Source organism: Thamnophis sirtalis, unplaced genomic scaffold, assembly GCF_051295495.1.
Source record: "Thamnophis sirtalis isolate CommonGarterSnake01/CBP01778 unplaced genomic scaffold, rThaSir2_p1.2 scaffold_1, whole genome shotgun sequence".
NCBI classification, from domain to species: Eukaryota; Metazoa; Chordata; class Lepidosauria; order Squamata; family Natricidae; genus Thamnophis; species Thamnophis sirtalis.
In genome coordinates, this window is record NW_028261381.1 from 461479 (window position 1) to 488943 (window position 27465).

The following is a 27465-nucleotide window of genomic DNA, read 5'->3' on the forward strand; positions in this document are numbered from 1 at the left end:
CAAATTCTTCTTATTAAGTGGAGGAATATAGATATTAAAAAGCAAAATCTCCACCTGTTTAAATAAAAGTAAGGTAGTCACAGCCCATGGCTGGAAAGGTGGCAGTGATAAACATTTAAATTGCAAGGATGTATTAACTAATGTCACAATACCCCCTTTAGCTCCCCCCCCCCCCGTCTTGCTTGGGACAGCCGGGATTGAGTTAACCCAATAGCCACCTAACTGTATCTCTGCGGAGGCCCAGGTTTCCTGTAAGAAGAGGATGCCAAATTGTGATATATAGTCAAAAAAGAGTCGGTCTTTTGATGGAACAGAATATATTCCAGGCTATAAGGGAAGGGGGCTCATCTTTTGCAGCTCATCAGGAAACTTGATTTATACAAAGAGAAATTGTTGGGTTGTTGCAATGGATTGAGGTGTCATCACATACAGAATTAGCCTTCTCTAAATTCTCCTGGCCTTCGGGCAGAGCAACGGCATCTGCGTGGGCCACGCCGTCCTGGCCATCAACGGCGCTGATGTGAACAGGCGCCCGACCGCCGACAGGAAAGACATGCAGGAGTTCCTGGGCAACCCGGCCAACTCCCCGGTGGCCATCCGCTTCAGCCGCCTGCGGCTCTCCTCCAACAAGAAGCTGATGATGGCCTCCATGTTCCACTCTCTCTTTGCCATCGGGTCGCAGCTCTCCCCCGAGCAGGGCAGCTCCGGCATCGAGGTGCTAGAGACGGACACCTTCAAGCTGCACTGCTTCCAGACGCTGACAGGGATGAAGTTCGTGGTGCTGGCTGACCCGCGGCAGTCCGGCATCGAGGCCCCCCTGCACAAGATTTACGAGATCTGCTTGGACTTCGCCCTGAAAAACCCCTTCTGCTCTCCGGAGATGCCCATCAGATGTGAGCTCTTTGATCAACACTTGAAACCTGCCCTGGAGGCGGCAGAGAAGGCCGGGCCCTTTGTCCCAGGGTCATAGGATGAAGTCCTTCCACTTCAGTTGCCCAACGGACTGTTTGGGTCTTGGGACCCGAAAGGCTTCCCAGCAATTCCAGAGTCGTCCCTCTACCCGGCCTTGTTGGACAACCTCTGCTGCTGGAGGTTAGAAGGAAACCTTGTTGGCTACATGTAGGTGTTTAATTTATGATTGGCACTTTGTTTATTGCTAGCAATAAACCGGGCGGGGCCCTCCAGTAAACCCCGAGCCAGTCGGGGCTCCCTTCTTCTCCGTTAAGAGAGGGGCGCCTTCGCTGCTGAGAAAGTAGAAGAGCAAAACTTTGCAGTGCAGGGAACCGGCGGGGTCCAGACGGCAGGCGCGGCGATCGGGACTCACCCAGCTGCTGCTGCTGCCTGGAAGCCATGGAAAGAAGGAAGACAGTCCCGGAGAAAACACGCATCGAGAGAGAAAGCCTACTCGTCGCGGGTGGATATAAACGAGGAGGTGGTAGTCGAAGGAAGCAGGTGGAGTTACGGTTCCATGCCGGGAATGCGGGGAGACAACTGAATGGCTGAGGCTTTGATGAAGCGCTAGAGAACTACCGGTTGTTGTTTTCCTTTGCCTCTGGGTGGGAGGGAAAGGAATAGACATTAAAGCAGCCATGAGGAATTGCTCTCCAAGTTTGAGTTTATTCTTTTTTAGCAAAATTTAGATTGTATGGAGAATTAGTGCAATGATTCAGTAACTTGCGTATTCTTTTATATCTCCCTTCCAACTTTTTTAGCCCAGTGTCCCTTTGCATAACTGTTCACATAAAGCTCTTAGAAGTTGAACTGTTCATCTTCAGCTTTAAATAATTCTGTGGTCCTTTCATCTCTGTGTATTTTCTTATTTGATTGTCTGTTGCCTGACATATCTTATTTTTCTAATGGCATTAGTTCCTGAATATATTAGTTCTGAACAAACGCTTCTTTCATTCTATAAGGCCATTTTAAAGGCTTTTGGCATAGCATTTCCATCTTCCACGTGTCTCTAATCAGATCTCTTCTGTGATAATTGTTGAGTCATTCTGCCCTAGCTAGAAATCCTCCCATGATCTGTTTGATCTTAAAATATTTCTCATTTTTCTTTCCTTTGTTATTTGTTGACATGTTTTGTCCAACTATCTTTTCTTCCTTGGAAGTCTGTTCAGACGTTGTAGATCTGTGCAGTGGCCCAACCATTTTCTCTCTGCTTTTCATGATTTTGGAGCTTTATGAACCCAATTCTATTTGGACCTTCTGTGTTTTGAAATTTGAGGGTTTTTTAAACTTCAGTTTTCATAGTGTCTATTCCTCTTCAGGTTCACTTTTATAAAAGTTAAGACATACTGAATACATCTATGTTGTCATATTTTACAATTCTATATTCTCTAAATCAAAGTTATTCTAATAATTCATGATCTTTTCATAGTCTGCATTCTAGTTGATTTGATTACACATCTTTGCCTTATTATATATTTAATTTAGATAACCAATTGGTAGCATCCTTGTAGAAAAAAATGTGCTGTTTCTTAAACCAGTTGTTGGCATTGGACAAAGAATTCTATTCACAAGCTGTATTCATGTATCAACTGCAACCTTGAACCTAGTAAATCTAGATCTTTCCGTAATTCTAGAGCTGTCAAACTCCCTGTCAACCCTGAAGCTGACCTGGTCGAAGCCATCTTGGAGCTCCAGTGTTGCCACACTGGAGAGAGATGTAGAGAGGGGCGTCTCTTGGAGATAGATGGGGCTGCGTAGTCAAAATAAAATACTTTCCCCTGGGAACCAAGGACATTCTCACTCCTGGCTGGAGGAAGGAGGAGTGATGTCACCAGACCTGCGGTCGCTGCCATGATTGGGCCACGTGACTGAGAGTTTGGGTTGGAGGGGAAAACTTTTAATTAGGTGAAAACCAAGCCCCCCCCCCCCGAGTTGGTTTTCACCAGATATGTGCTAATTTGATATTTCCAGTAAAGATATTCTTTGAGGAATCTGCCTGCCTTAGAGTTCTTGCTTGCAATGGATCTGTTATGTGGAACCCTGGCACTCTTGGCCCGTGGGGCGAATGTCTCACGTGCTGCCCATGCCCAGTTTAGCAAAGGGGGGGGGAAGTCCTGATAACTTCATGTGATGCCACCGTGACGATGTGAGTTTGGCACCCGTGTTCTAGGTGCTTAAATTTCTCTAATGGTTTGCACCCCAATCACCAATGAATACTATTACGTCTATGATGCAACTAACACAACTTGTAATTTGTCATAAAAATTCTTAGCATCTTCCTCCATGGTGTCTTGCAACAGTGTGTATCTGTATTGTACTTACATAATACAGAGGTTTACTAGATATCCATTTAATTCTAATAGGTATAATTTCTGCTTATTGGATTATAGCTGAATACATACTGTATGTAGTAAGGTTCTTTTTTAATATCACATTATTTTTACTCATTGTTACTCTTTTTGTTATGGTCTAAATAACAACATGGAGTCATCTCATCTGAAGTGCCCATTTAGGCTCACTTACATTCACTTAGTCCTAGGACATTTAATTTGGCATATTTTTATTTCTGCTTTAACTATTTGTTCTCCCTTTTCATGCTTTTCAGATACTAAATTTAGAGTGTTTCCTTTTAAAACATGGAATCTCTCTGTTAATATTGGTACCTTTGATGACTGAAATTCCTTGCTGGTTTTGTCTGGCCAAATCATCATCTTCCAACGTACTTAGTTGAAGTTCAATGTGCTTCCTGGTAAATTACCATATGTAAATCACGCCTCTTTCATCTGCGCCCAAAGTTCTCTCATCCATATGCATGAGTTTCCTTGGCAATAATACAGAAGTAGTTGGCAATTATTTCCCTGTGGTTTTAATTCAGCCATCGCTTTCTCTAGGGGGATTGTTGTCCTCCTTGCCTACACGGTCCCAGCTGGCCCAACTCCTCACTCTAAATTAGTCACAGCTTTGCTGTTACCATTTCAAATCTCCTGGGAGTGTTGCTCGATGGTCACTGGAGTTTCTGATTCTTCCTGTCACCTGAAGGTGGCAGTAGGAGGACAGCTACCAATAGGAAGGCTGCTGATAGGCAAAGGGCACCGTCTCTTTCACAGTACACAGCAGACGTCCAGCTTTTATTTATTTTTTATTTTTTTGACAATTCTTTTATTTTTTTATTACATAGACAACAATGGGAAAAAGAGAAGAAGAAAAAAAAGGGGGAAAAAACCCCATCATCACATACAATATGTCGTTTGATCACAGGTGCATCCCTATTAAGTTTATACATCCCGTATCTCTCTGTTGTATATTTAATAAACACCACAATAAGCTAGGGTTTAAAAAAAAAGGGGGGGGGGGAAGGAGGGGGAAGTAAAAAAGGACAAAAAAGACAAAAAGGTCCAAAAAAGAAGGGGGAGGGGAAAAAAAACCATCATCACATGCAGCATGTTGTTTGGTTACAGTTGTTTTAACATCTGCATCTTCAAATAATATTTACCGTCTCAGATATTCCATCTAATATAACTAAAGGCCTCATTTTCATTCTACAATATATATTCAGTTAACATTAGCATTATTTCCCCCCAGAAAGTATACTTCTATTCATTGTTAACCTTGCATTTCATACCTTCAAACAGAGATCCAGCTTTTCAGGATGCTCATCGGAGGTGGTCTTCAGCCAGTTCTCACCAGTTCTAGTGAACCGGTACTGGAAATTTTGAGTAGTTCAGAGAACTGGCTGGCTCCGCTCCCATCTATTCGCTGCCTCCTGAGTCCCAGCTGGTCGGCTGGGTCTTCTTCCGTTGACCCCCGCACAGGAGAACGGAGCTAGAAAGCAGGTTAGTGGGGTGGGGAGGGAATGGGGATTTTGCAGTATCCTTCCCCTATCGCTCTCAGCAAGCCACTCCCACCGAGCCACGCCATGTCCACAGAACAATAATAAGTAATAAAAAACACTGAATCCCATCACTGATGCTAATGCTAAATAGATGAATAGAATATCAGAATTAGAAGGGATCTTTGGACGTCTTCTAGTCCAATCCCCTGCTCAGGCAGGAAACCCTACATGATTTCAGACCAATGGTTGCCCAATCTCTTCTTAAATCAGATCAATTAGCTAATGCTACATTGTTGAGTTTTCTAAATTCAGAATTATGAACTGCGTGTATTAACAGTTGTGGAACTTTCAGGTTGCAAAATATTAAATTATCAGGGGATCTTCCTGAAAGCGTGGGGAAGAGGTGTAACAACCTCCTCACCAAAAAGTAAACTCTCCAAAAGCCTTAAAAAAACCCATAAACAAGCATAGAATTGCAACCTCGGGGAAAATGAGTGAATGGAGAAAAGGCTGGACTTGGAGAGAGGAGAAGACTTTGTGGAAAATAAAGTTTTACTTGGATGTAAAGTTTACTCAGTTGAGTATTTGAGTTGAATAATGTAGCTGTTGGAAAGAGAACAGTCATCCGGATTATTCAACAGAAATCCTTTCAGATTAGGAAACTACAGTCAGAACATTTGAGCAAGATGACCGAGTACATGGCCAGAATTATACTGGTCTACAAGCCCTATGGGTGCCAGCACATATCACAGAAGTTACGGGTCCCTGTTTGTATCGGGTGGAGCTTGAGGATGGACAACTGTGGCGCCGACGTATTGACCAGCTTTGGAGCTGTGTGATGGGGACAGCTGGAAAAAGCAAACCGGGTGGGGATCCAGAAGAGCGAGAGGTAAGACAACGCAGTGAAAGGGCCGAGTCCAGTGCAGAATGAAACATCTGTTATTGAGGGTTCACGGCTGCGGAGTCCATCTCGCTCTTCTTTGTCTCCGGCTGAGGGATATGCCCAGTTGGAGGCCCCAGATAGTAATTGTAATCCATCTGATGTAGTTGAAGAAGCGTCAAGGATGCGGTCAATGGTTGGGGGCCCAATAGAAATACAGGAGAGCTGCAAGTCCACATGAAACCACCAGGGACCAATGTAGCTGGACGATTATGTTGTGTAGAACATAGTTAATGGATCATTCTGTGGGCGGGAAGGGGTGTTAAATCTGGTTCCTCATCTGTTCCCCACACACAACATTGCAGTTGTTAAATGAATCACTGCAATTGTTAGTCACAAGGTTGTTAAATGAATCTGGCTTTCCCATTGACTTTGCTTGTCAGAAGGTTGTGTGATCACATAACTCTAGGATACTGCAAAAGTCATAAATATTGAGTCAGTCAAGCGTCCACATGTTGGTCATGTGACCATGGGGATACTGCAATGGTTTCAAGTGTGGAAAAATGTAGAATGTAGAATAAAATGAGCTGGAAGGGATCTTGGAGGTCTTCTAGTCCAGCCCCCTGCTCAAGCAGAAGAACCTATACCATTTCAGATAAGTGACTGTCTAGACTCTTTTTAATAGCAGTAGACTTATATACCGCTTCATAGGCCTTTCAGCCCTCTCTAAGCGGTTTACAGAGAGTCAGCATATTGCCCCCAACAATCTGGGTCCTCATTTTACCCACCTCGGAAGGATGGAAGGCTGAGTCAACCCTGAGCCGGTGAGATTTGAACCGCTGAACTGCTGATCTAGCAGTAGCCTGCAGTGCTGCATTTAACCACTGCGCCACCTTGGCTCTTTTTAAAAACCTCCGGTGATGGAAGGCCCATGATTTCCAGAGGCAACTTCTGTTCCACTGCTTACTTGTCCTCACTGTTAGGAAGTTTCTCCTTAATTCCATGTTGCTTCTCTCTTTGATTAGTTTCCAACCATTGTTTTTTGTCTGGTGCTTTGGAGAATAATTTGACCCCCTCTAATACTGGAATACTGCTATCATTTCATCTCTTATTCTTCTTTTCTTTAGACTAGCCAAACCCAAACCCTGCACCCGTTCCAGGCCTTTGATCATCTTAGCTGCTCTTCTAAGAGCTTTTTCCAAAGTCTCAACAATTTTTTTGAACTAGTGACCAAAATATTCCAGTTGTGGCCTTACTAGGGTTTTATAAAGGGTTACTAATATCTCACATGATTTTGATTCTATGCCTCTGTTTATACAACCCAGGATTGTATTCGCTTTTTTGGTTGCTGCTGCATATTCAAGGGATCATCTACTAAGACCCCAAGGCCCCTCACTGTTTCTGAGCCAGGTGTTGCCTAATCTACACTTACACCTTCGATTTCTCCTGCCTAAATGCAAAGCTTCGCTTTCTTTCACATTGAAATTCATTTTGCTGGATCGGGCGCATTGTTTACGTTTGTCAAGATCTTTTTGGATCCTGAGCTTTGGATCTTCTGGAGGGTTGGCTATTCTTGCTAGCTTAGTGCCATCTGCAAATTTGACGAGTTCCCCTCTGAGAGTCCCCCACAGTTATTTATGAAGATACTGAAGACTGCTGGGTCTAAGATGAAGGCTTGTGGTTCCCCACCACTTACTTCTCTCCATGGGACGTAGTATCATTAAGAATTATTCATCGAGTACGGTTTGTCAGCCAGCTACACATTCATCTGGTAGTGATAGCAAGAGCACTTAGACTTATATGCCACTTTACAGTTCTTTACAGCCCCCTCTAAGCGGTTTACAGAGTCAGCATATTGTCCCCAACAATTTGTGTCCTCATTATATTCACCTGGAAAGGATAGAAGACGGAATCAACCTTGAGCCTGGTGAGGTTTGAACTGCCAAATTACAGGCAGGCAGCAGGCAGCAGCAGAAGAAGCCTGCAGTATTGCACTCTAACCACTGAACCACCGTGCCTCACCTGGTGATGTTGCCTATTCCGAGAGGAGTAGGCCTCCTCCGAATTCCATCCGCCAGTCAGTGCCGACTGGCGACTACGCGGAGGAGAGCCTTCTCAGTTGCAGCTCCGCAGCTTTGGAACGATCTCCCCGTGGAGATCCGCACCCTCACCACAGTCCAGACCTTCCGCACGGCCCTCAAGATCTGGCTATCCCGTCAGGCCTGGGGGATAAGACCCTAACCTCGCCCCACCCGAATGCTGAATGAATGTTGTGTTTTATCGGTTTATTTTTTTATTCACATGTTTCTTTTTTTCTTGTGTTTTGTCTTGCACTCCCTCCCTATTAATTGTAAGCCGCCCTGAGTCCCCTCAGGGAAAAGGGCGGCCTATAAATGTCAATAAACTATGAAACTATGAAACTATGAAGTTCATTGTTGTCTGCTTTCTCAATGCCTTACTAAAATCTAAGTATATTGCAGTGCGTTAACTTAAAAAAATTCAACCAGCCTTGTTACATTTCTCTATTATTACAATTTTATTCCGTAACATTACAGTTTCCCAGGCTTGATCATAAGCAGGCAGGTGCTTTTTCTTCCCATTCATTTTCTAGAATTTGGAGCTGGGCTGGGCAATCTGCTCCTCAGATTGACAAAGAGCCAGTTTAGCTCCTTTCAGAGCCAGAATTCAGCCACCGAGCAGGTTAGGCGATCCTTGTGCATTCCCAATAGCAAATCTTCAAGGATTCATTCAGATCTCATTACTGACACAATTGCTGCTTAACAAGAGTCTTTCACATTTTTTACATTCTGTTTGAAATTTGCCTAGTTGAGCCGTTTGAGACACACTTGAAAGGTGTAGATGCTATGAAATGTTAATTTTGTTCATTAATAATAATAAAAAAAATCAGGAATCTCAAAGGAGTTTCCAATTACCTTATTTTATTAAAAGATATAAACCTTTCTGAGCTGCAGCTTACTTCAGTTCATGAAAGTATATTAGTGTTAATTAAATGTGTTCGTTGGAAAGGCTGTTGCTGGACTCCTAATTTTTTACCCGGACGTGGACCAATATGGATCTCCTCTTACAGTGCAATATGTTTCATTCCCACTATTAAAACTCCACACGGGGAAGCTTGGAATACAATGTTTAAGAATGTAAATTGGATGCACCCTCAATTATACAATGCTTCCAACTCTCTCCCTTTGCTTTGACAGGAAGATTGCATTTCCTGCCTCCTGTTACGCAACAAACATGCTTGTTTTGCAACAAAATAAGCTGGCAGGGAAACAGCACCAAGAAACCTGTCAGGGAAGCTCTCCCACCCAGCCAGATTGCAGGAGCAGCTGACAATCCTCAGCCGGGATGACTGTACAGCCGATTTGGGCAATCAGCAGGGATGAGGCAGGCAATATTCTAAATTATTAAAATATTAAAATATATATTTTTATTTTAATAAAATATGAAAATTAAAGTTTAGTTAATTTAGAATATAAAATATTCTCAATAAACTAAATTCAGTAATAATGAGGACTTCCAGGCGCATCTTCTGCTCTCTTTATTGTCATTTTTCCCTCCAACTTCGCTTCTGTCTAGAATTTGGGTCGTATGTTGTCTTAATTCCACGGAGGTTTTTATTGTGATGCAACTCCCCAAGATTGAGGGGGAATAAAAATCAAATCAATAAATAATGCCATGTACAGGATCTGGATAATTCCCTGGTGGTGCATGGACAGGGCTGAGTGAGCCTATCGCAGGTGCAGCCTCGAACTGACCTTTGCCAACCTCAGGAAACTAAGTGGCGTCACATCAGAGAATTGGACAAATATGTAAAGTTAAAAGCATTTGGGAAAAACTGGCAAGCTACTTCTGCTTTTGGCCAAGAAAACAACCAAAACATATCCAAAAAGCCAGCAGGAGACAAGGATTATACCTCACAACGCCCCCCCCCCTTCCCACCAGTGACGTGCAGGCAGGGGAGGCACCACCGTCATGATGGAAAGAAAAGCGAAATTAAAAGGAAAAAGGCAGAGGTAGTTGCTGCCAGAGTCACCGTGGGAGGCGAGAGAATCACGGGCCTCCTTTACTCTAGCTTTATGATTACCTGAGCAGAGTTAAGCAAGGGTTAAAAGGGGAAAAATTCCTTATGCAAAGGAGGCACCTGGTTCTCTCGCCTCCTCCTGCAGGGGACGCTTTGTTTTAGAGGCTTTCTTTAAGCAGGTAAGCAGAGCCATCCACGTGGAGACTCTGGCAGCAACTATCCCAGCCTGGCTGGAGCAGCTCTTGCCTTTTTTCTTTTCACATTTTCATCGTGGCGGACAAGAGGAGAGTTGAAATCCTCTGACTGACACAGCTGGAAAAGGTATGTGGGTCGGAGGGAGGGGGAAGGGGGGAGGAATTCAAAATTATGTGTAAGGAATTGTAATTTGTTTTATTATAAGTAATTTGTGTGTGTGTCTGTGTGTGTGTTTTACCTGCCTCTGCTGGCACACGGGCTGGCACTTTTTTATTTTTTAAAGCCATGCCGCTGCGCCTCTCCATAGAGCAGGACACACCAGTTTCTGGCCATACAGCGGGTCCCGCTGAATGGCTGGAAGGCACGCTGGCACTTTAAAGTGCATGCCACTCCGCCATAGAGCGAAACATGTCCTGTTTTATGGCCGGGAGGCGCGCTGACATTTTAAAGTGCATGCCGCCGCCCCGGGCCTGGCCATACTCACGAGTGCAGCTTGGAATGGTGAGCTCTCTGGTGGTGGTGGTGCCAGCGACGGCAGCAGCAGCAGCAGTGATGGCAAGAGCCCCGCCCTCCAGCCGGATTCACCAAAAAGCAGCACCAGCAGCAACGGGACATGTTCGGGGAAGGGAGAGCCAGAGCCAGCTGCCCGGATTTGCGCTCCAGCTGCTGCTGCTGCAGCCACCAGAGACTCCTTCCCCTCCGCCACCCGCATGGGATGGGGAGTGAGCACGTGAAAGGAGGAAAAGGAAAGGCCGACGACTCCAGGACCCAGCGACCCGCGAGAGCGCCGGAGGAACTGGCTGGAGGTTGGGGTGGAAAGGATTTCTTTGCCTCCATCCCACCCTCTGGCGGCTCAAAGGGGCAGGACCCGGGTACCAGGCAGCCAGCGCTGTGGTGGCAACCACGTTACCATGGGCTTTGTTACATAGGCACCTGGGCTCGGCCCGAGAAGCGACGCCTCCAAAGGGCTGTCACCTGAGGCCACCTCGCCTCGTTTCCTCTGCCCCGCCAGCTCAATTCTCAATTGAGCAGCTCAGTTCTCCACTCTCATTTTCCTCAGCCTCTGCGCTATTGGTGTGTGTGTGTGGGGGGGGGGGGGGTTAAACTATCATCTTGCGCCAGAATTGATAGGAAATAAAAGGCTGAATTGTTTTTAGCCTACTTACCTCCCCAATATGCAAAAGATCACTTGGAGTTTACACATCATGATCAGTTCTAAACTATGGATTTATAGATCACAATTGCTGTGTTCATACAACAGGCCCTCTTGAAAGCAGGCAAAAGCCGCCCTGCCGCCCCGGCGCTATGTCCCGCCTCTAGGTCAGGGCGGCAGGGCGGCTTTTGCCCACTTGCCTCACCAGCCATAAACCTCACCGCACGTCACTGCTTCCCACCATATACGCAAGATGATGGACAATGTTTTTTCACAACTACTTGTAAATTTCCCCTGCTCCTTCGTGCTTCTAATGCTTTGATTTGTTTCCTAAGACTTTTTCTGAATTTATGATACGATGGCAGTGTTTCATATTTGAGGGGCTGCCACAAAAAAGGAGGTCAACACACTTTCCAAAGCACCCGAAGGCAGGACAAGAAGCAATGGATGGAAACTAATCAAGGAGAGAACCAATCTAGAACTGAGGAGAAATTTCTTCTTCTTTTTTTAGCAGATTTTTTAAATTATTTTTTCCCTTCTACAACACCTTAGAGTCATTACATCAACATTGTTATGTCATCATACCTGTACATGTATAGAATATTTCGCTTCTATATACACAGTTCTATATATATTTATATATATTGTTTTTTGGCTTAATTAATTTTATTCCTGTTTCGCAGTCATTTGTACCAATTGTTCCAAATTTCATAATATTCCGACTCTTCGGGACAAATTAACCCTGAAATTAAAAGATAAATTTCAGTGTTAATTTGTCCATCTCTGCACAATCCAAAGTTTTTTTTATCACTAATTCGTCCGAGGGGGTATTATTTTGTTTCCAGCATTGGGCAAATGCTATTCTAGCTGTAGTTAGCAGATGTGCTACTATATACTTAATTTTCTTTGTATATTTCCCTTTGATTATTCCCAGTAGAAAGATTTTTGGGTTTGTATTTTATCTGTTCTGTAATTTATTGCACCCATTTCCAAATTTTTCTCCAATATTTTTGTGTTTCTGGGCAGGTCCGCCATATGTGATAATAGGTCCCTTGTACTTTTTTACACTTCCAGCAGGTCGGCTTCATGTTTGGGCACATTTTAGCCAATCTTGTTGATGATAAATGCCAACGATAAAACATTTTGTATATATTTTCTTTAAGTGCTGCTGATCGTGTTAGTTTATAATTTGTGTTCCAAATTCTTTCCCAATCCATTAGATCTATATTGTAACCAAAGTTTTTGGCCCACGCTATCATGCAACCTTTAACTTTTTCTTCTTCTAATGTTACTTCTAATAAATATTTGTAAATTTTCGTTATGAATTTATTTTCTGGGCCAATTAAAATTTTATCTATGTGTTGTAATTCTGTGTATATTCCATATTCTTTTACGTCTTTTTTGTATCTCGATTGTAGTTGGAGATATGGCCACCAATCTATATTTATATTTTGCTCCTTTAATTCTGGATATGTTTTCAAATTCCCTTGGCTGCCTAAAATTTCACTACATCTAACCATTTTCGATAGATCTCGTGTATTGGGATGTGTGATGGCTTCCATAGTGGAAAGCCATGTCGGTATTTTCATGTAATGTTTTTCTCTAATTTTATTCCAGACCTGTATCAGTGCATCTCTAATATAGTGTCTGTGGAAGTATTTTTGTTTCTTTTTACCCTCTTCCCATAGGAAAAAATGCCATCCCATTTGCAAATCATGGCCCTTTAATGTTAGTATTCTTTTATTTTTTAAATTTATCTAGTCCCTGATCGATGTTAGTGCTGCTGTTTTGTAATAAAGCTCCCAGTCCGGGAGTCCCATCCCACTTCTGCTTCTGTCATCCTGTAGAGCTTTCAACTTTATCCTGGCTTTCTTCCCTTGCCATATAAATTTTAATATAATCTTATTCAATTCAGTAAAAAGAAACATTTTCCTAATTTTATGGGGATTGTTTGAAATAGGTATAATAGTCTGGGTAGTACATTCATTTTTATCGCTGCTATTTTCCCTAATAATGAACTTAGGGGACCAATTTAAAAGATTAATAGAAACAATATACTTCACCCAAAAGGCAAATATATTATTAAATGGGGAAAGTACAGAGACCTTTAAAATAATGAAAGGAGTAAGGCAGGGATGCCCACTATCACCTCTGCTCTTCATCCTGGCGCTTGAAAGTCTTTTAATAAGAATTAGACAAAATTCGGAGATAAGAGGAACTAAAATTAAAAAAAGAGGAATATAAAATCCAGGCCCTTGCAGACGATTTGGTATTCATTATAGAAGACCCACTAGAAACAGGAAACAGCTTGATGCGAGAACTAGGAAAATATGGAGATGTAGCAGGGTTAAAGATTAATAGAGAAAAGACTAAAATGATAACTAAAATTTGAAGGAAGAACAAAATAAAGAATTAGAAAGAATAATATGACTGCAAGTGACAAAGAAAGTTAAATATCTTGGAATATGCAAAGTGCTCAACTATAAAAGAAAATAATTATACAAAATTAGTGCAACAAATAAAAAAGATCTAGAACTATAGGAGAAATTTCATGACAGTGAGAACAATGAACGAATACAACGGAAGTTGTGGGTACTCCAACACTGGAGGTTTTTAAGAAGTGATTGGATAACCACTTGTCTGGAATGGGTTTCCTGCTTGAGCAGGGGGTCGGGCTTCTAGAAGACCTTCAAGTCTCCTTCCAACTCTGTTTTTCTGTTATTAATATATTTTTGTCTAATTGTATTAACTCTGCTGGACAAAGCTGAGAGATTTCCAACTGCTTTCATACAGACAAATTCAGTTGGAAGCTTGGTTACTTTTGGTGGCACAAAACACCACTAAAACTACCACTAATACACTTACAAAGGGAACTCGGGTGTGTCTTATTTCAAGTGAGTAATGCAGTCAGACAAAAGCATCTTACATGTATGACACATCTAGATGTGTGGTCCTCATGAAATTCTGTCACTTTTTCATATCCTCTTGTTAGTTTAACAAGAAAGTAATAAAAAAAGACTTGGGGGCATTAGAGATTTAGGGGACATGTATACAGTGTACAATTACTTAGACAACTGGTTCTGTAGCAAGGTTTACATAATTGAGTCCTGTTCTAAGGCAATATCTATAGAAATACAATATCTTCTTGGGGATATGCCTACTGAGATTATGCAATAAAAATTATTTAGAAATCCATATAATGTAAGAATTGGAAGGGAAGATCTAAACCTGTTTGGACTTCACCAGCAAGAGGGAATCTATCCAATTCTAAAATAGAAAACTATCCACCAGATCCAACAGATCTTACTGTCCGGAGTAATTGAATTTTCTGAATCTTTTTTTTATTTCAAAATGTTTGTCTCTTTGTTGTCTTCAGTTTTAGTGCGGAACAGGTTTCTCACTTGCACATGACAACTTTCTGAGTATTTGTAGACAGCAATCATAGCCCCCTCATTATTCTCTTTTACAAGTTACATCTTTTGCCTACATCTTTTAATTGTTGCTTGTAGGACTTAATTTCCAGACTTCTTATATCCTGATTGCTCCTTTTTGAATCCATTCTCTGTGTTTAGAACCAGGGATTCTCCTAGGTCCAGGATGGCGAACCCGTGGCACTCATGCCACAGGTGGCACGCAGAGCCATTTGTCAGGATACACGAGGCGTTGCCCTGTCAGCTGGCCAGCTGAGTTCAGCCTTTTTTAAAGACATTTTTCACCCTCCCCAGGCTCCAGGGCCTTTATAGGAGCCTGGGGAGGGCAAAAAGAGCCCCTGTTCCCCTGGAGGCTTCAGAAGCTTCCCTGAAGCCTCTGTAGCAAAAAAAAAAAAAAAAGGCCTATGGGCAAACCAGAAGTTTGGGAACGAACTTCCAGTTTGCTCGTAGGGTCGGTTTAAGCCCTCCGGAGGCTTCAGGGACCTTCAGGAGGCTTCCCTGAAGCTCCAGAGCACTAAAAACCACTCTATGAGCAAACTGGAAGTCACTTCCAGTTTACTCCGAGGGTCCTTTTTAGTCCTCTGGAGGCTTCAGGGAAGCCTCCTGAAGGTCCCTGAAGCCTCCAGAGGGCCTCCCGGGGCGGGGGAGGGTGAAAAAAGCATGGAAAAATGGGGGGTCATGCCTCTTATGCATGCATGTGTACTGGGGGTGGGGGGTATCACACATTGCATTATGGGAGTGGCACACCCATGCACGACCCCCCCTGCGCTCCCCATTACGGCAAAAAAGGTCCGCCATTTCTGTCCTAGATGCTGCTTGGAGCGTCCAAGCATGGGTTAACTTCAGCTTGCTGCCCAAGGACTGAGTTCAAAGTTTGCCCCATACCCCATACCCCATACCCCATGTGACCCGCCACAATCAGAACTTATGAGGCAACTTGGTCTGCCTTTTCGACTTGGTGCCAGTCTCATCACATTGTCGCCACTTCCGCAACTATTCTGCAACTTCTGGATTTTCTCCAGAAGGGCTTGGACAAGGGTCTCACGCCCAACACTCTCCGTTGGCAGATGGCAGCCTTGGCCACCATTCTGTCCATGGACTCATCTCTGCCTCTTAGTAGACATCCTCAGGTTCGTAGTTTCCTCAAGTGGGCTGCCAATCTCAGCCCTCCTACAATACTCGACCTGGGATTTGTCCGTCATCCTACGGACTCTGACTGCAGCTCCATTCGAACCGCTTTGATCCATCGGTTTGTGTCACCTATCTCTCAAAACCGCCTTTCTCATAGTGGTCACCTCGGCCCGGAGGATTTCCAAGCTATCCGCAGTCAGAGAGGACCTTTGCATCTGGACAGTGTCGTTCTCAGACTGGACTCGGCATTTGTGCCGAAAGTCAACAGTTTCTTCCACAGGACACAAGAGGTGATTCTCCCTGATTTTTGTCTGCGACCCAGGCATCCAAGGGAGCACGTGTGGCATAAGCTTGATGTTCGCCATGCTGTGCGCATATACAAGAAAAGAACTGCCTCTTTTCACAGGTTGGAAAGTCTCATCTTCTGCCATAGGACTCTGGATACGGGCATGTATCAAACTAGCCTATGATTAGCAGGCTAGACTTCCTCGCATTACAGCACACTCAACTAGAAATGCCACGACCTTGGCCACGTGGGCCACGCAAGCGCCCATTGAGGAGATATGGAGGGCTGCGACGTGGTCGTCACCATCTTCTTTCGTGAGAAACTACAGACTGGATGCCTTTGCATCTGCGGAGGCTTCCTTCGCAAGAAGAGTCTTACAACAGGTCATTGTGACTCCCGTGGGTCTGGACTCTTCTTCCCACCCTGGGACGACATAGCTTGGGTATGTCCCATGCTTTGACACTCCCAGCAGCACCTAGGAGAATGACCGTTGGCTTACCTGAATGGTTGTTCTCTAGGTGCTGTGGGAGTGTCCAACCCCACCCTGGGGTCACCCATGGGTGCCTGTGTTACCAACTTTGAGGACATGAAACCTTCATGGATTTCCTCCTTTTGGGACTTATTCTTTGTTTTTTAAACTGAGCCTCTGAGGGGAGCAAGAGGTTTGGCTACCCAAACTTTGAACTCAGTCCTTGGGCAGCTGAAGTTAACCCATGCTTGGAGACTCCCGCAGCACCTACAGAATGACCATTCAGGTAAGCCAACGGTCATTTTGGACTGCCCATTGACTTTCTTTTTTTGTTGTTGAATGAACAAAATTGTTGATATTTGATTTTTGTATTTATTTTTATATAAATGCGCTTGAAAAATTATTATTATTGGAATGGAATATAGAACATAGAATATGTTGGCTCAGAAACTCTGGCATTTGAAGCAAGTCTTAAAGCTGTCAAGTTACAAGACCCTTGCACCCCTAACCCTTTAGAAAAAACCCCAGGGGTTTTCAAACTTGACAGCTTTAAGACTTGTGGACTTTAACTCCCAGAATTCCTCCTCTCACTCTTCATCTTGATGATGTGTGAACGGGCGGGGGAAGGGAACTGGAACCGGTTCTAAACGGCGCTGTAGATTAGAACTGGCAGGAACCCACCCCTGGCATGAACATACTATAGATGACTTCTATTGCCCTTTTAATCAATATTAGGAAAATTTATAAATCACCATTCCCCAACATAGAAGCTATTTTTGGCATCGCTTAGTAAACACCCTAAAATTAATTTTCCATGCAGAGTGTGTTCACTGATGAATGAAAATGCAGAAAAACCTCTTTTGAAATCAAATCTAAAAGAGCAAAAAAAAAAGAAGCTGTCATCCAGACTCTTCTGAAGACAAATCTCAACACGCCTGGAATCCAGCTAGCAGCAAATCATACCAACCGCCTAACTGCCGCGTAGTTGCAAAATTCCCTAGTCTACAAAGAAGATTATTGAAGTTATATTAATGAGACAAGGGAAATGGGGATGAACAGGATCAACACTTATAGAAAAATATTTTCTTATATTATTTATTTTGTTCTGTGCTGTAATATTATAGGCAAGCAATGGTAAGGCTGCCTGACTGATGGTAATCATGAAGATGTGGCATAATAAAATGATTTTCTTTCCCTCCCCAACAGCAACACATTATTCACTTGTACAGAGGAATGTCATATTCTCCTCCTTCTCCTTCCAGCAGAAGAAACAGCAAAGCATTAAATCAAAGGAGTCTATGGATGCTCCTGTGGGTCAAGCAAATGCTAACTAGATTCTTGGCATGAATGAAGCACCCTCATTACTAATCAAGCTTTCTTGGGATCAAAGAAAGTCCACTAAAAGGTAAAGATTCCCCTCACACGGATGTGCTAGTCGTTCCCGACTCTAGGGGGTGGTGCTCATCTCTGTTTCAAAGCCAAAGAGCCAGCGCTGTCCAAAGACCTGTGGCCAGCATGACTAAATGCTTCCCACCAAAGGTGGTCCCTAATTTACTACATGCGTTTGCATTTTTACATGCTGTTGAATTGCTAGGTTGGAAGAAGCTGGGACAAGTAACGGGAGTCACTCCATTACGCGGCACTAGGGATTCGAACCGCCAAACTGCCAACCTTTCTGACAAGCTCAGTCTCTTAGCCATGAGCCACCACATCCCTCAAAGTCCACCGCTGAGCTGATAAGTATCAGGTTTTTATACACTACATCAATGCCTGAACTATCTGATGATATAAAGTTATCCTGCAAAGTAAAAAAATGCCACAGAGCTGCCACCAAACGTCAGGATTATCGGTAGCAAAGTCTCACGTGGCTCTGAAGATCCCATTCTCAGCAGCTGAAATAGAAGCGCGTTGGGGAACTCTCAAGAGGCCTTCTAGACGGGGGCAGGTTCAGAAGAACTTCGATTATGGCAATAACAAATTCGCACTGTAGCCACTAAAACACAATGAATGCCAGAGAAGTCACAGAATAGCATTCAAGAGTCTACGGTGAAGAGTTGTGAGAACCCTGTGTAGTTTCCCCCCAAATTCCTGTTGCTTAAAAAGAAGAACCCATATAATTTAAATACAATAATTTAGTCAACACTAAAGTCATTAGTTTTTTGGGAAAGAAGACAAAAATTTAGACAGAGTGATTAGGGCTATTGTTTTAATATTCACTCTTGCAAAACAAATCCCTCTAATAAGTAAATAAGGGCATCAGAGATAATTGTTCTTGCCCAATCTACAAACTATTGTTCCCATTTTCTAATTATGCATAACTTTTCATATTCAGGAATGCATTCAAACTGTGATCCTCCCTTGCATTTCCAAGTGATGAAATCCCTCTTGTATATATCAGAATTGTACCATCTCATTCCCATCTTATCCTGTTGCAGCCAGCATCCCAGCCATTCTTACCGCTTCTAATTAACCGTAGCAAGACATGTTTCACGAAAGGGTGGGATCAGGAGATGTTAAACAGAGGCTGGATGGTCAGATGTTGTTATAGCCGGTGGGGGGGGGGAAGGGTTAAACTAGACCAGGGGTCAGCTACCTTAAACACTGAAAGAGCCACAAAGGTTCTAAACAGAAGCCCACCATTCAATTCTGGAGCTGACCGGAAGCCCAGTCCCCCCATCATAAAATCTCCTCCTAGTGTGGCATCCCTTTTCCTCTACCTGTCCTAACTGAAAGCCCTGTCAATTGTGGCACTGACCGGCGACAGGGAGCAGAGGGATGAAAAAGCCACGTGTGGCTCCAGAGAGGACCCCTGACCCCTAGATGATCTACAGGATTCTTCCAATCCTTCAATTCTTTGATTCTTGCACTGCTGATTAACTGACTTTTTTCCCCCACCAGACTCATATGCAAAAGGAGACAGTGATTGAGGCCAGAAGCCATTGATATCCTTGGTTTTCCTGTAACTAGGCATAGTACAAAATGATGAAAAATCACACTAAATCCTTAGCCTGTTTCAAGCGTGGAAAAAAGGGGCACCGAGCTGCAGAATGCCATTCTCAGGCACTGGCTAAGAAGCCGGACCGCCCATTGGACGGGGAAAGCTTATGAAACCTGGCCTGCGTGGAAAGGAGACGGCCCTGAGGAGTAGGGAGACCGTGGAATCTCCACCCCCTCCCCTCTTTGAGGAGGAAACCCCGGCTTCGCAGCAGGAGGAACCATACTCATCTGGAAGCGATCCAGAGGATGAACCACTGGTAAGCAAACCAATTAAACGGCTTATCCTTCCCCTAAGACTGTTTATCCCCAACTGGGAGAGGGGGGTGAAAATCTCTGCTTTAGTGGACTCGGGGTGCACCCGCTGTTTGATCAGCCCAACCCTGGTAAGGAAGTTGAGGATTAATGCAAGGAAACTGAAAAGCCCCATAGCTTTTTGCCAACTGGATGGGCCAATGGCAGGGGGGGGGGGGGAGCCAGCTTCATTTGCCACTACAGATAGGCATCGGAAGCCACGAGGAAATGCTTACATTTTACACACAGTTCTAAATTGTAATTAATGTAAACTGTCTTAACCACAATTCAACTTTCTTTTAACCACAATCTTAGTGCTATAAGTGACTCAAATATTCTGCTAATCTAACTTTGGTGTTTCTTAATACAACATTACCCAAGCTGGGCTCTTTTTCAATATGTGGATTTCAATTCCCAGAATCCCCCAGGAGGGCCATTTCTGAGAATTCTGGGACTTTGTTCACTCGGGTGGAGATGCCCAAGTTAGGGAAAGGCCAGCTCATCTGTTGTAGGATTAAAGTAGCATATATCATGTCATGCCATGTAAACACTTTTTCTCTTTGGTCTGCTATTTCTTGTCCCATTACTAATATTTAGTTGCTACTTATATATGCAAGCTTCCTCTTCCTGATTTACTGAGTCAGAAAAAGAACAACTCTCAAAACACAATAAGTGAGAGTGTCATTTTGACAAGGAAGAAAGAGAAATGGGCAGTCAAGTTGCAGGTCAGCTATTTATCCTGCTGGATAATAAGTCCATTGCCATTTGATCACGTAAAGAAGGAGTCTTCTGATTGTTCCATATTAGTCACAATATTTTACCTTTACCACATTTATAAATGTCTTCCTCTTTGTTTAAGATTGTTTTATGACAATCTTAAACATAAAACAATCTTAAACAAATCCAAAATTAAGGAGAAATTCTGTGACAGTGAAGAACAATTAATCAGAGGAACGGTTTGCCTCCAGAAGTTTTGGGTGTTCTCTCCTTCATCGATCTCTGCATTGATGGGCTGGAAGAAGCTGATGACATCTGGGCTATTTGCTTCCTCCTTATCCCTACTTTATTTAAATTCATAGTACTTGTCATCTTTAGAAAATTTTCTGCAAATTTGGACTCCAACCAACCCTCCCCCCACTTTTTCCTACCAATAGAGCCATCCACTACTCACTACTTAAATTGTTAATATTAGTCATTAGATATAAAAATTGTTCTGTTTGTTTAGACCTAACCTGACATTATTTAACTTATTTACCTAGCACCATATATATACTGTTGTCAATATACATGAGAATAATACCGCTCAACTTAGTAACTACAAATAAATACAATCCTATGAAGTTTACAATAGTTACAAAAGTCACAGTGGTATCTCAAAGATACCGTCAGCCTCTGCTACGCTTGCTTGCTACCGGCTGCCATAGGAACCGGGGAGTGGGATGGTATTGGGGAAGGGAATGATATTGTACTGGAGGAGCCCTGTTCTCACCATCTTCTGCGCCTGCTGGTGGCTGATGTTTGGACTTGGTCAAGGCCAACCGTCTCACATACCAACTTGATGAGGCTGTTTGAAGATGCACCCCACATGACACAGGATAGGGAGCTGCAGATTGGACGCTGGGTTGGGGGATTGGGGGGAGGATGCTGGGGAAACGTTTGCTATGCACATGTTCCCGCCTTTCTGGCTCAGATCTTGCTTTCCTTTTTGCTGCTTTCAATTCATATCTAGTAAAAATACTCTATCTCTATTTAAATGGAGTTGAGGTTTTCCTTTCTTGGATATTGAAGGAGGCATGCCTGACAGATACCTCTGATAGTGGCAGTGGCATTGATGATAACTTCTGGATTCCAGTAACTTACAGGCAATTATTAAAGTTCAGTTCAATAATTTTCTAACGTTGCCTTCTGTTTTGGTCAAATGTTCAACATACGGCTCAATGTATTCATACCACCAATGTGTCTCATTATTACTATTTGTCCGCCACCAGAGCTCTGTAAAATTCTCACTTCACCAAAGTTCCTAGATCTGCAATTCCACAGGCACAAATGATGTCACTTAAAAGGGCTTCCTTTCTTCAAAATGCCCAACTTACATGTATATACCTTCCTTGGCCAGTAGGGGTCTCTCTGGAGCCCTAAAGCCTTGTCTGGATTCTAGCACAGGAAATGCTTTGTCCCAAGAAGAAGAAGAGGAGGAGGAGGAGGAGGAGGAGGAGGAGGAGGAGGAGGAGGAGGAGGAGAGACATTTCCCCCTGTACGTTTCTCCGACCTTTTCCAGTTTCACTAGCAATCCACAAAACTCTCCTCCAGCTCCAAGCCCACCCTTTCTGCTTAGCCTCTGCTGCCTCTCTTCTCCTGCCTTAGGTCTTAAGGTTTTAATAAAGCTCCATGATGTTCTTTGCCATTTCTCTGCCCTTTTCCACCCGGCTTCTGTTAGGAGTCGTTTCTTCTCTAAAGCCAACCAGGGACATCAATTCACTTTCCTCCCATTCTTCTCGCTCTTTAGAAGCATCTTTTCCACCAAATCCGGTTCACCAACGTCCCGCTTTTCCCACCGCTATCTTGGTCCAAGTGTCTGCTCTGCGGTTCGGCCCTTGGAGGCTGCCTTCTTCCCCGTCCATTCTCCTTGAAAGTCCCAGCCCCCCCCCTCCCGGTCCGTACTGCCACCCGAACTCTGTCAATCAGCTGCCTTCCTCGCAAGGATCCCCTCCAGGGCAACTTTGGCTTCAGGACAGCTGGAAATCAGTTCTGTTTCCCAGACCGCCCGTCCGCATAACGTTACGAGCTGACAGCTGGCCCCACATTTGTGTTATACCTTTTTTTGCACATATTTCCATTCCTCACTTCCCCATAACTCATAGGCCATCTTGATTCTGCCAAACTGGAGTAGTTTCCCACTAGCTTTTTCTCACAAGGACGGCGCTCATGTAACTCTCCTAATTCATAACAATATTGTGTGCTGATGTGTATAGTTTTGAAGGTAGGTTTCATTTTTTGTTATGTTCAATTTTCTATTATATTGGGAGGTAATTATCTCCCCAGAACTTTATTTATGATTTCTAACAGGATCACAATTCATTTGATTTAAGACCTAATTCTAGGCCTTTCCTCAATTACATCTAACAGCAGCATAAAGTTATGGACAAACACTTTTCCTTAGTCACATCTAACAACAGAAGAAAACCCTATATTGTTTCTGCCTTTACCTCATCCCCAGCTAATGAAAGAAACTGGATTAAGTCTCTCCTTAGTGCAATATTTTCTGACAATATCCAAAGGCAGATTCCAGAATATTCCTTATTGGCCAAGTGTGATCGGACACACAAGGAATTTGTCTCCAGTGCCTAAGCTCTCAGTATACAAGCAACAAAGTGATAAATCTTAAATCATCAGATACAACCAACAAAGTGATATAGGAATAGGTAATAGGAAAGAAGAGAAGGATAGTAGTAATACAACCTTGCTCAGGCTTTCAATTTGGAATAAAGGGATGTATTTTCAATGACTTGAAAGAGAGACAAGGGAGGCAGGACAGAAATTAGCCATTGGCAGAGTAAATTCCAGGCTGATATAATTTTATGCCAGCTCAAGGGTGGAATATATTTAAACTTACAGCGAGAAAAGACCCGACGTGTGACATAATGTTAATTTGCGCATTATGCATCAATCTAAACCATTTATCATGAGCTCATGTACGGTCTAGAATTTTTTTTAATGCTCTCATGGAAAATAATGTCCTGTCTTTTGCTTTAGACAAACATTAACATTAATTTTATTTAAATGGAGTACAACGAATGCCTGCAATGTACCTACTTTCTGTTACTCCCAGCCAATTTGTGTGAATTAAATCAGGAAAAAGAAATAAAACAGGTCCTACTGGCTTGGTAAGCCACTTGGCTGCTAGCTTCTTTGTCAATTCTTCTGTAGGCTACATATGTAGGTGGTAGGGAGTGCCTGGTGGGAGAGAAGGTGCGCTTCTTTAATTTCAGCAGAAGCATCTTCTTGGAATGACACCAGCCTTATCACACCAGGACTGAAGAAAGCTGAGAGAGGAGGATAGTATTATAATTAAGCACTCTCTGGTTCTCATTGGGTGACTCAACCTCTTGCATGTGCAATAGGACAGTCAATGATGTGCACAGAGCAGAGACGAAGGGCTGAACCGGCCATCTGGATGGTATAGCCAAAGCGCATAGGCAAAGCAATACAAAGCTTTATCACGTTTTTGGCAACCTAATCCTGGATCAGAGAGGAGACGAGAACTTTCTTCTTTTGCCAAAGCTCCTGGGAGGATGGCTACCCTCTTCCGACACCTGTGGGTGTTGCTATGGAAGAACTGGCTGAGTGTCAAAAGGCAACCGGTGAGTACAGAAATTTAAAAAAAAAACAAGAGGACGTTAAGTCCCAGGGAATCTGGGGAGAATATTATTTAAGGAAAATACACTTTTTGAAAACGATGAGGGTGAAAAATATTTTCTTTAGTGAAATTTGATTGCAAATGTGGTGCTATTCCATGTCTGACCAATGAATAGGAGTCATAACTGTATATTTTATAGATATATGTATCTTATGAGTTCTTACTTGATCAACCCAAACTGCTGCTGTATTTGTGGAAATATTAAAAAAAAAATCTTGTTCAAATGTGCTACATTGGCTGGCAGCCACAGGTGAAGTGAGGGAGTATTTTAAAACGTTATGTTAACCAAGCAGAAAGTCAGCTCAGCAAGAAACATTTGGGTTAGAATTTTTTCTCCATTGCTAATTTTTTTCCATTTTTGTTTTGATGGAATAGTAAATAAACGTGTCCTTGTACTCTTATTATTTCAATATAATATTTCTACTGAGCTGCTTATATCTTTAATTACACACCTCAAATGTTGGCAACTTACAGCAAAGAGTATTTTGCTATTTCACTAATTAGAGGATGCTCATCTATATCCATGATGGTTCATTGCATAGTCACCCAAATATTCACGCTGGATTTGACATTTTTCTACCTATTGAATCCTTTCAAGGACCTGGCATAGGTAGATGTGGATTATATTATTATTATTACATTTATTTGCTGCCTGCCTTGCCATGGGCTATTGTAGGCAGTTCTCAGTCATTAAAAAAATTAAGAAATAGAAAGGAACTTTAAACAAAGTGAAAATAATAGAACGATAAAACAAGGAAAAAGAAAACAAAGAAAATATGTCAATATGACTATTAAAACATGTTATACTGGCTGGAAATTCTAGAAGTTTTAGTCCCGGCACTAAATTGGGAAAGGCTGGTTTAGATTAAATTAGAATCTGCACAAGGAAGCATTTATGCAACAAGTAACTTATTAAAGGTAGCAGCCTTTAGTTGTATACATTATATTTTATGTACTGTAGCAAAGATCCTGATGGATTACAGTCATTTATTTTTTAACCTTCTCTGTGTTGAATTCTCTCTCTTTTGTGGTGCCAATTCTTCATGTAAGAGCCGTTTATTTATCATTTTTAACTAGAATATTTTTGTTCTATATTCCATCAAGGCTGATTCTTGGTATTTTCCATATATGAAGTTTTGAAGGGTTTCCCCCCCCCCCCCCTGCATTCCAAACAATCACCTGATCATTACCTTTTCCAAGGAAGGAAACAAGGAAGCCACTGTCCACCCTTGCTTCTCTAACTATGTCGTAAAATCATTGCCCCATAATAAGTTATGCGATGAGTCTGCCTTTTCTGGCAGGGTTTTCAGGACCAATTTTTCCTAATTAGCAAACATTGGGACCTTCCATAACAAAGTTTGTTCTTTATGCTAAAATGAAAACTGGCTTTTTGTTAATTTTTCCTACCTTTATTACTTTATACTTCTTGTTAAGTAGATGTTCTTTTTGTATGATTGCTATTGTTAAAATTTTCCAAATATATCAAACTTGAATATGGTTTGTTCTTTTTTTCACAGCTTTGGTCTTTCACATTAATTTTTTTGCCTGTATTTTCATTCATTCTTATGGTTGTCATTCGAATCCAATTTCCTCCAGAACCCCAAACAAACTGTAAGTAATTGTTGATAGGCATTATAATGATGAACCTATTCTTTTTATTCCTTACATATTTTAAGAAATATTTGTTCTAGTTTTGTAAATGCCAAAAATATGAGGCCATGGAAAGGAAGTCCTCAGGTGATGCACATTTTTCTTTATCATTATCCATCTTTAAATTTTCAAAGTAATGATGGCAAGAGATTAGTTGTAATATGAAATTCCATTATGGCAGTTTATCTCACGCCTGCATTTAGTGTGGGCAGCCACAGCCACAACAGTACAGCAAAACTGTTCAAATGGTGGTTGTGATAGTTGATCAGAGCTCCTCTCTTTCTTGTGTGCAACAGCGTTAGTGTTTAGGAACAGAGGTAAGTTGGCTGCTTTTCTATTAATACATAACCCTTGAAAGGGCTCTCCTGTAAGGACCCGGCCACCGTCTCATCCCAACTGGAAACGTAGCAAAGGAAAATATTTTCCTCCGCTCTGCTTTGTCCTGTTTTCCCCACCGGAAATGGTTCTTTGCCACACACAAAGAAAAGCCCACAGTTCAGGAATACCAATGTTAACTTGGACTGTGAACAAAGCTTTGACGGCTACCGTGGTTGCAGACCAGTGCTGCACCTGCCCCCAGTTCCTCCACGGCCCAAGAGGCATCGCAGCCAGTGAGGCTTCTCTTCCACCCACCCCTGCAGCACTGCCAGCCTCTGTCCCCCCCCCCCTCGTCCCTTCCTGAGCACGGAGGAAGGAAGGTGATGGGAATGAGAAGGAAGGAAGGAAGGAGAGAGGAAAGAGGGAGGAAGGAAGGCAAGAAGGAGATGGGAATGAGAAGGAGGGAGGGAAAGAGGAAGGAAGGAAGGAGAGGCAACTTGGTTGATCTGATCTGCAGGACCACCCTGGAGCCAGTGGAGGGCTGCCCCACTGCCTGGGCCCTGCCCCTTGGGCATGCACACAGGAGGCAGCAAGGGCTTGCAACCTGGGTGAAAGGGAGACACTCAGAATGCAGTTGTCCTGGTTCCACGCAATGCTCCTAACTGAAGACTCCAAGGCCTTGGCTTCCTCAAAACTCCTGTTTATTGTGTACATCATGTCGGCACAGTCAAATTTGAAACCAACACTGAATAATTCCCACATTTTTGCTATATTTAAAGAATAGATACTGTCCACCCCCCCACCCCCCACCCCCTTTGTATCACAGGTCGCATTAGCCAACCAAGCAGATGATAAACTTCTCAGCACTCCCTCCAGTGGTGGGTTCTGGGCGGTGCACTTCCGGTGTCCTGCATGGGAACATTACAGCCTCCAGAACTTTAATTTTCACTGTTTTCCATCACTGAATATCCTGGACATGCATCCTATTATCTCTTCAATTTTCCTTTAGTGACACAATGTGTTCTTCGAGTTGTTGAGGTTTTTTTTGCTACTTTCTTGTTAAGCCTGATCTTTTTTCTCAGAAAGCAGATCCCAATAAATGAAGATCACCTGCTTCTAGGCCCATTGCAGAAAACAAGCTTTCTTACTCCAAAGCGCAGGTGGGTTGCTCCTGGTTCAGCCCAGATCAGCCGACCGGTAGTGGTAGTGGCGGGAGGCTCCACCCACCCACCCGGAGACTTCTGTGCATGCGCAGAAGCATCGCGCATGCACAAGCATGAGTGAACCAGTAGCACCGGGATTTGAAACCCACCTCTGCTCCAAAGGCCATTTGGTTTATTTCATGTGGCAGAAACCTTCTCTCCGGTGCTTGCCAATAACCCTACCTCCCAGTCCGGGAAGAATAATAAATTCATAGGGGCCTTA

General features: G+C 43.1%; 1 protein-coding gene and 1 pseudogene across 1 annotated transcript in view; both read left to right on the forward strand.

Annotated features, from left to right (window-relative positions):
• The first annotated feature begins 451 nt into the window (after positions 1-451).
• On the forward strand, positions 452-970 carry LOC148049308 (trafficking protein particle complex subunit 4 pseudogene; annotated as a pseudogene).
• A 22657-nt stretch (positions 971-23627) lies between these two features.
• The window catches only part of ABCA12 (ATP binding cassette subfamily A member 12), a 121897-nt gene continuing 118059 nt past the window's right edge, over positions 23628-27465 (forward strand). The window contains exons 1-2 of the mRNA XM_087706250.1: positions 23628-24016; positions 25590-25683. Of these exons, the coding sequence (XP_087562376.1) occupies positions 23948-24016; positions 25590-25683 (163 nt within the window). The 5' untranslated portion in view covers positions 23628-23947. The remainder of the gene's footprint in view (positions 24017-25589; positions 25684-27465) is intronic.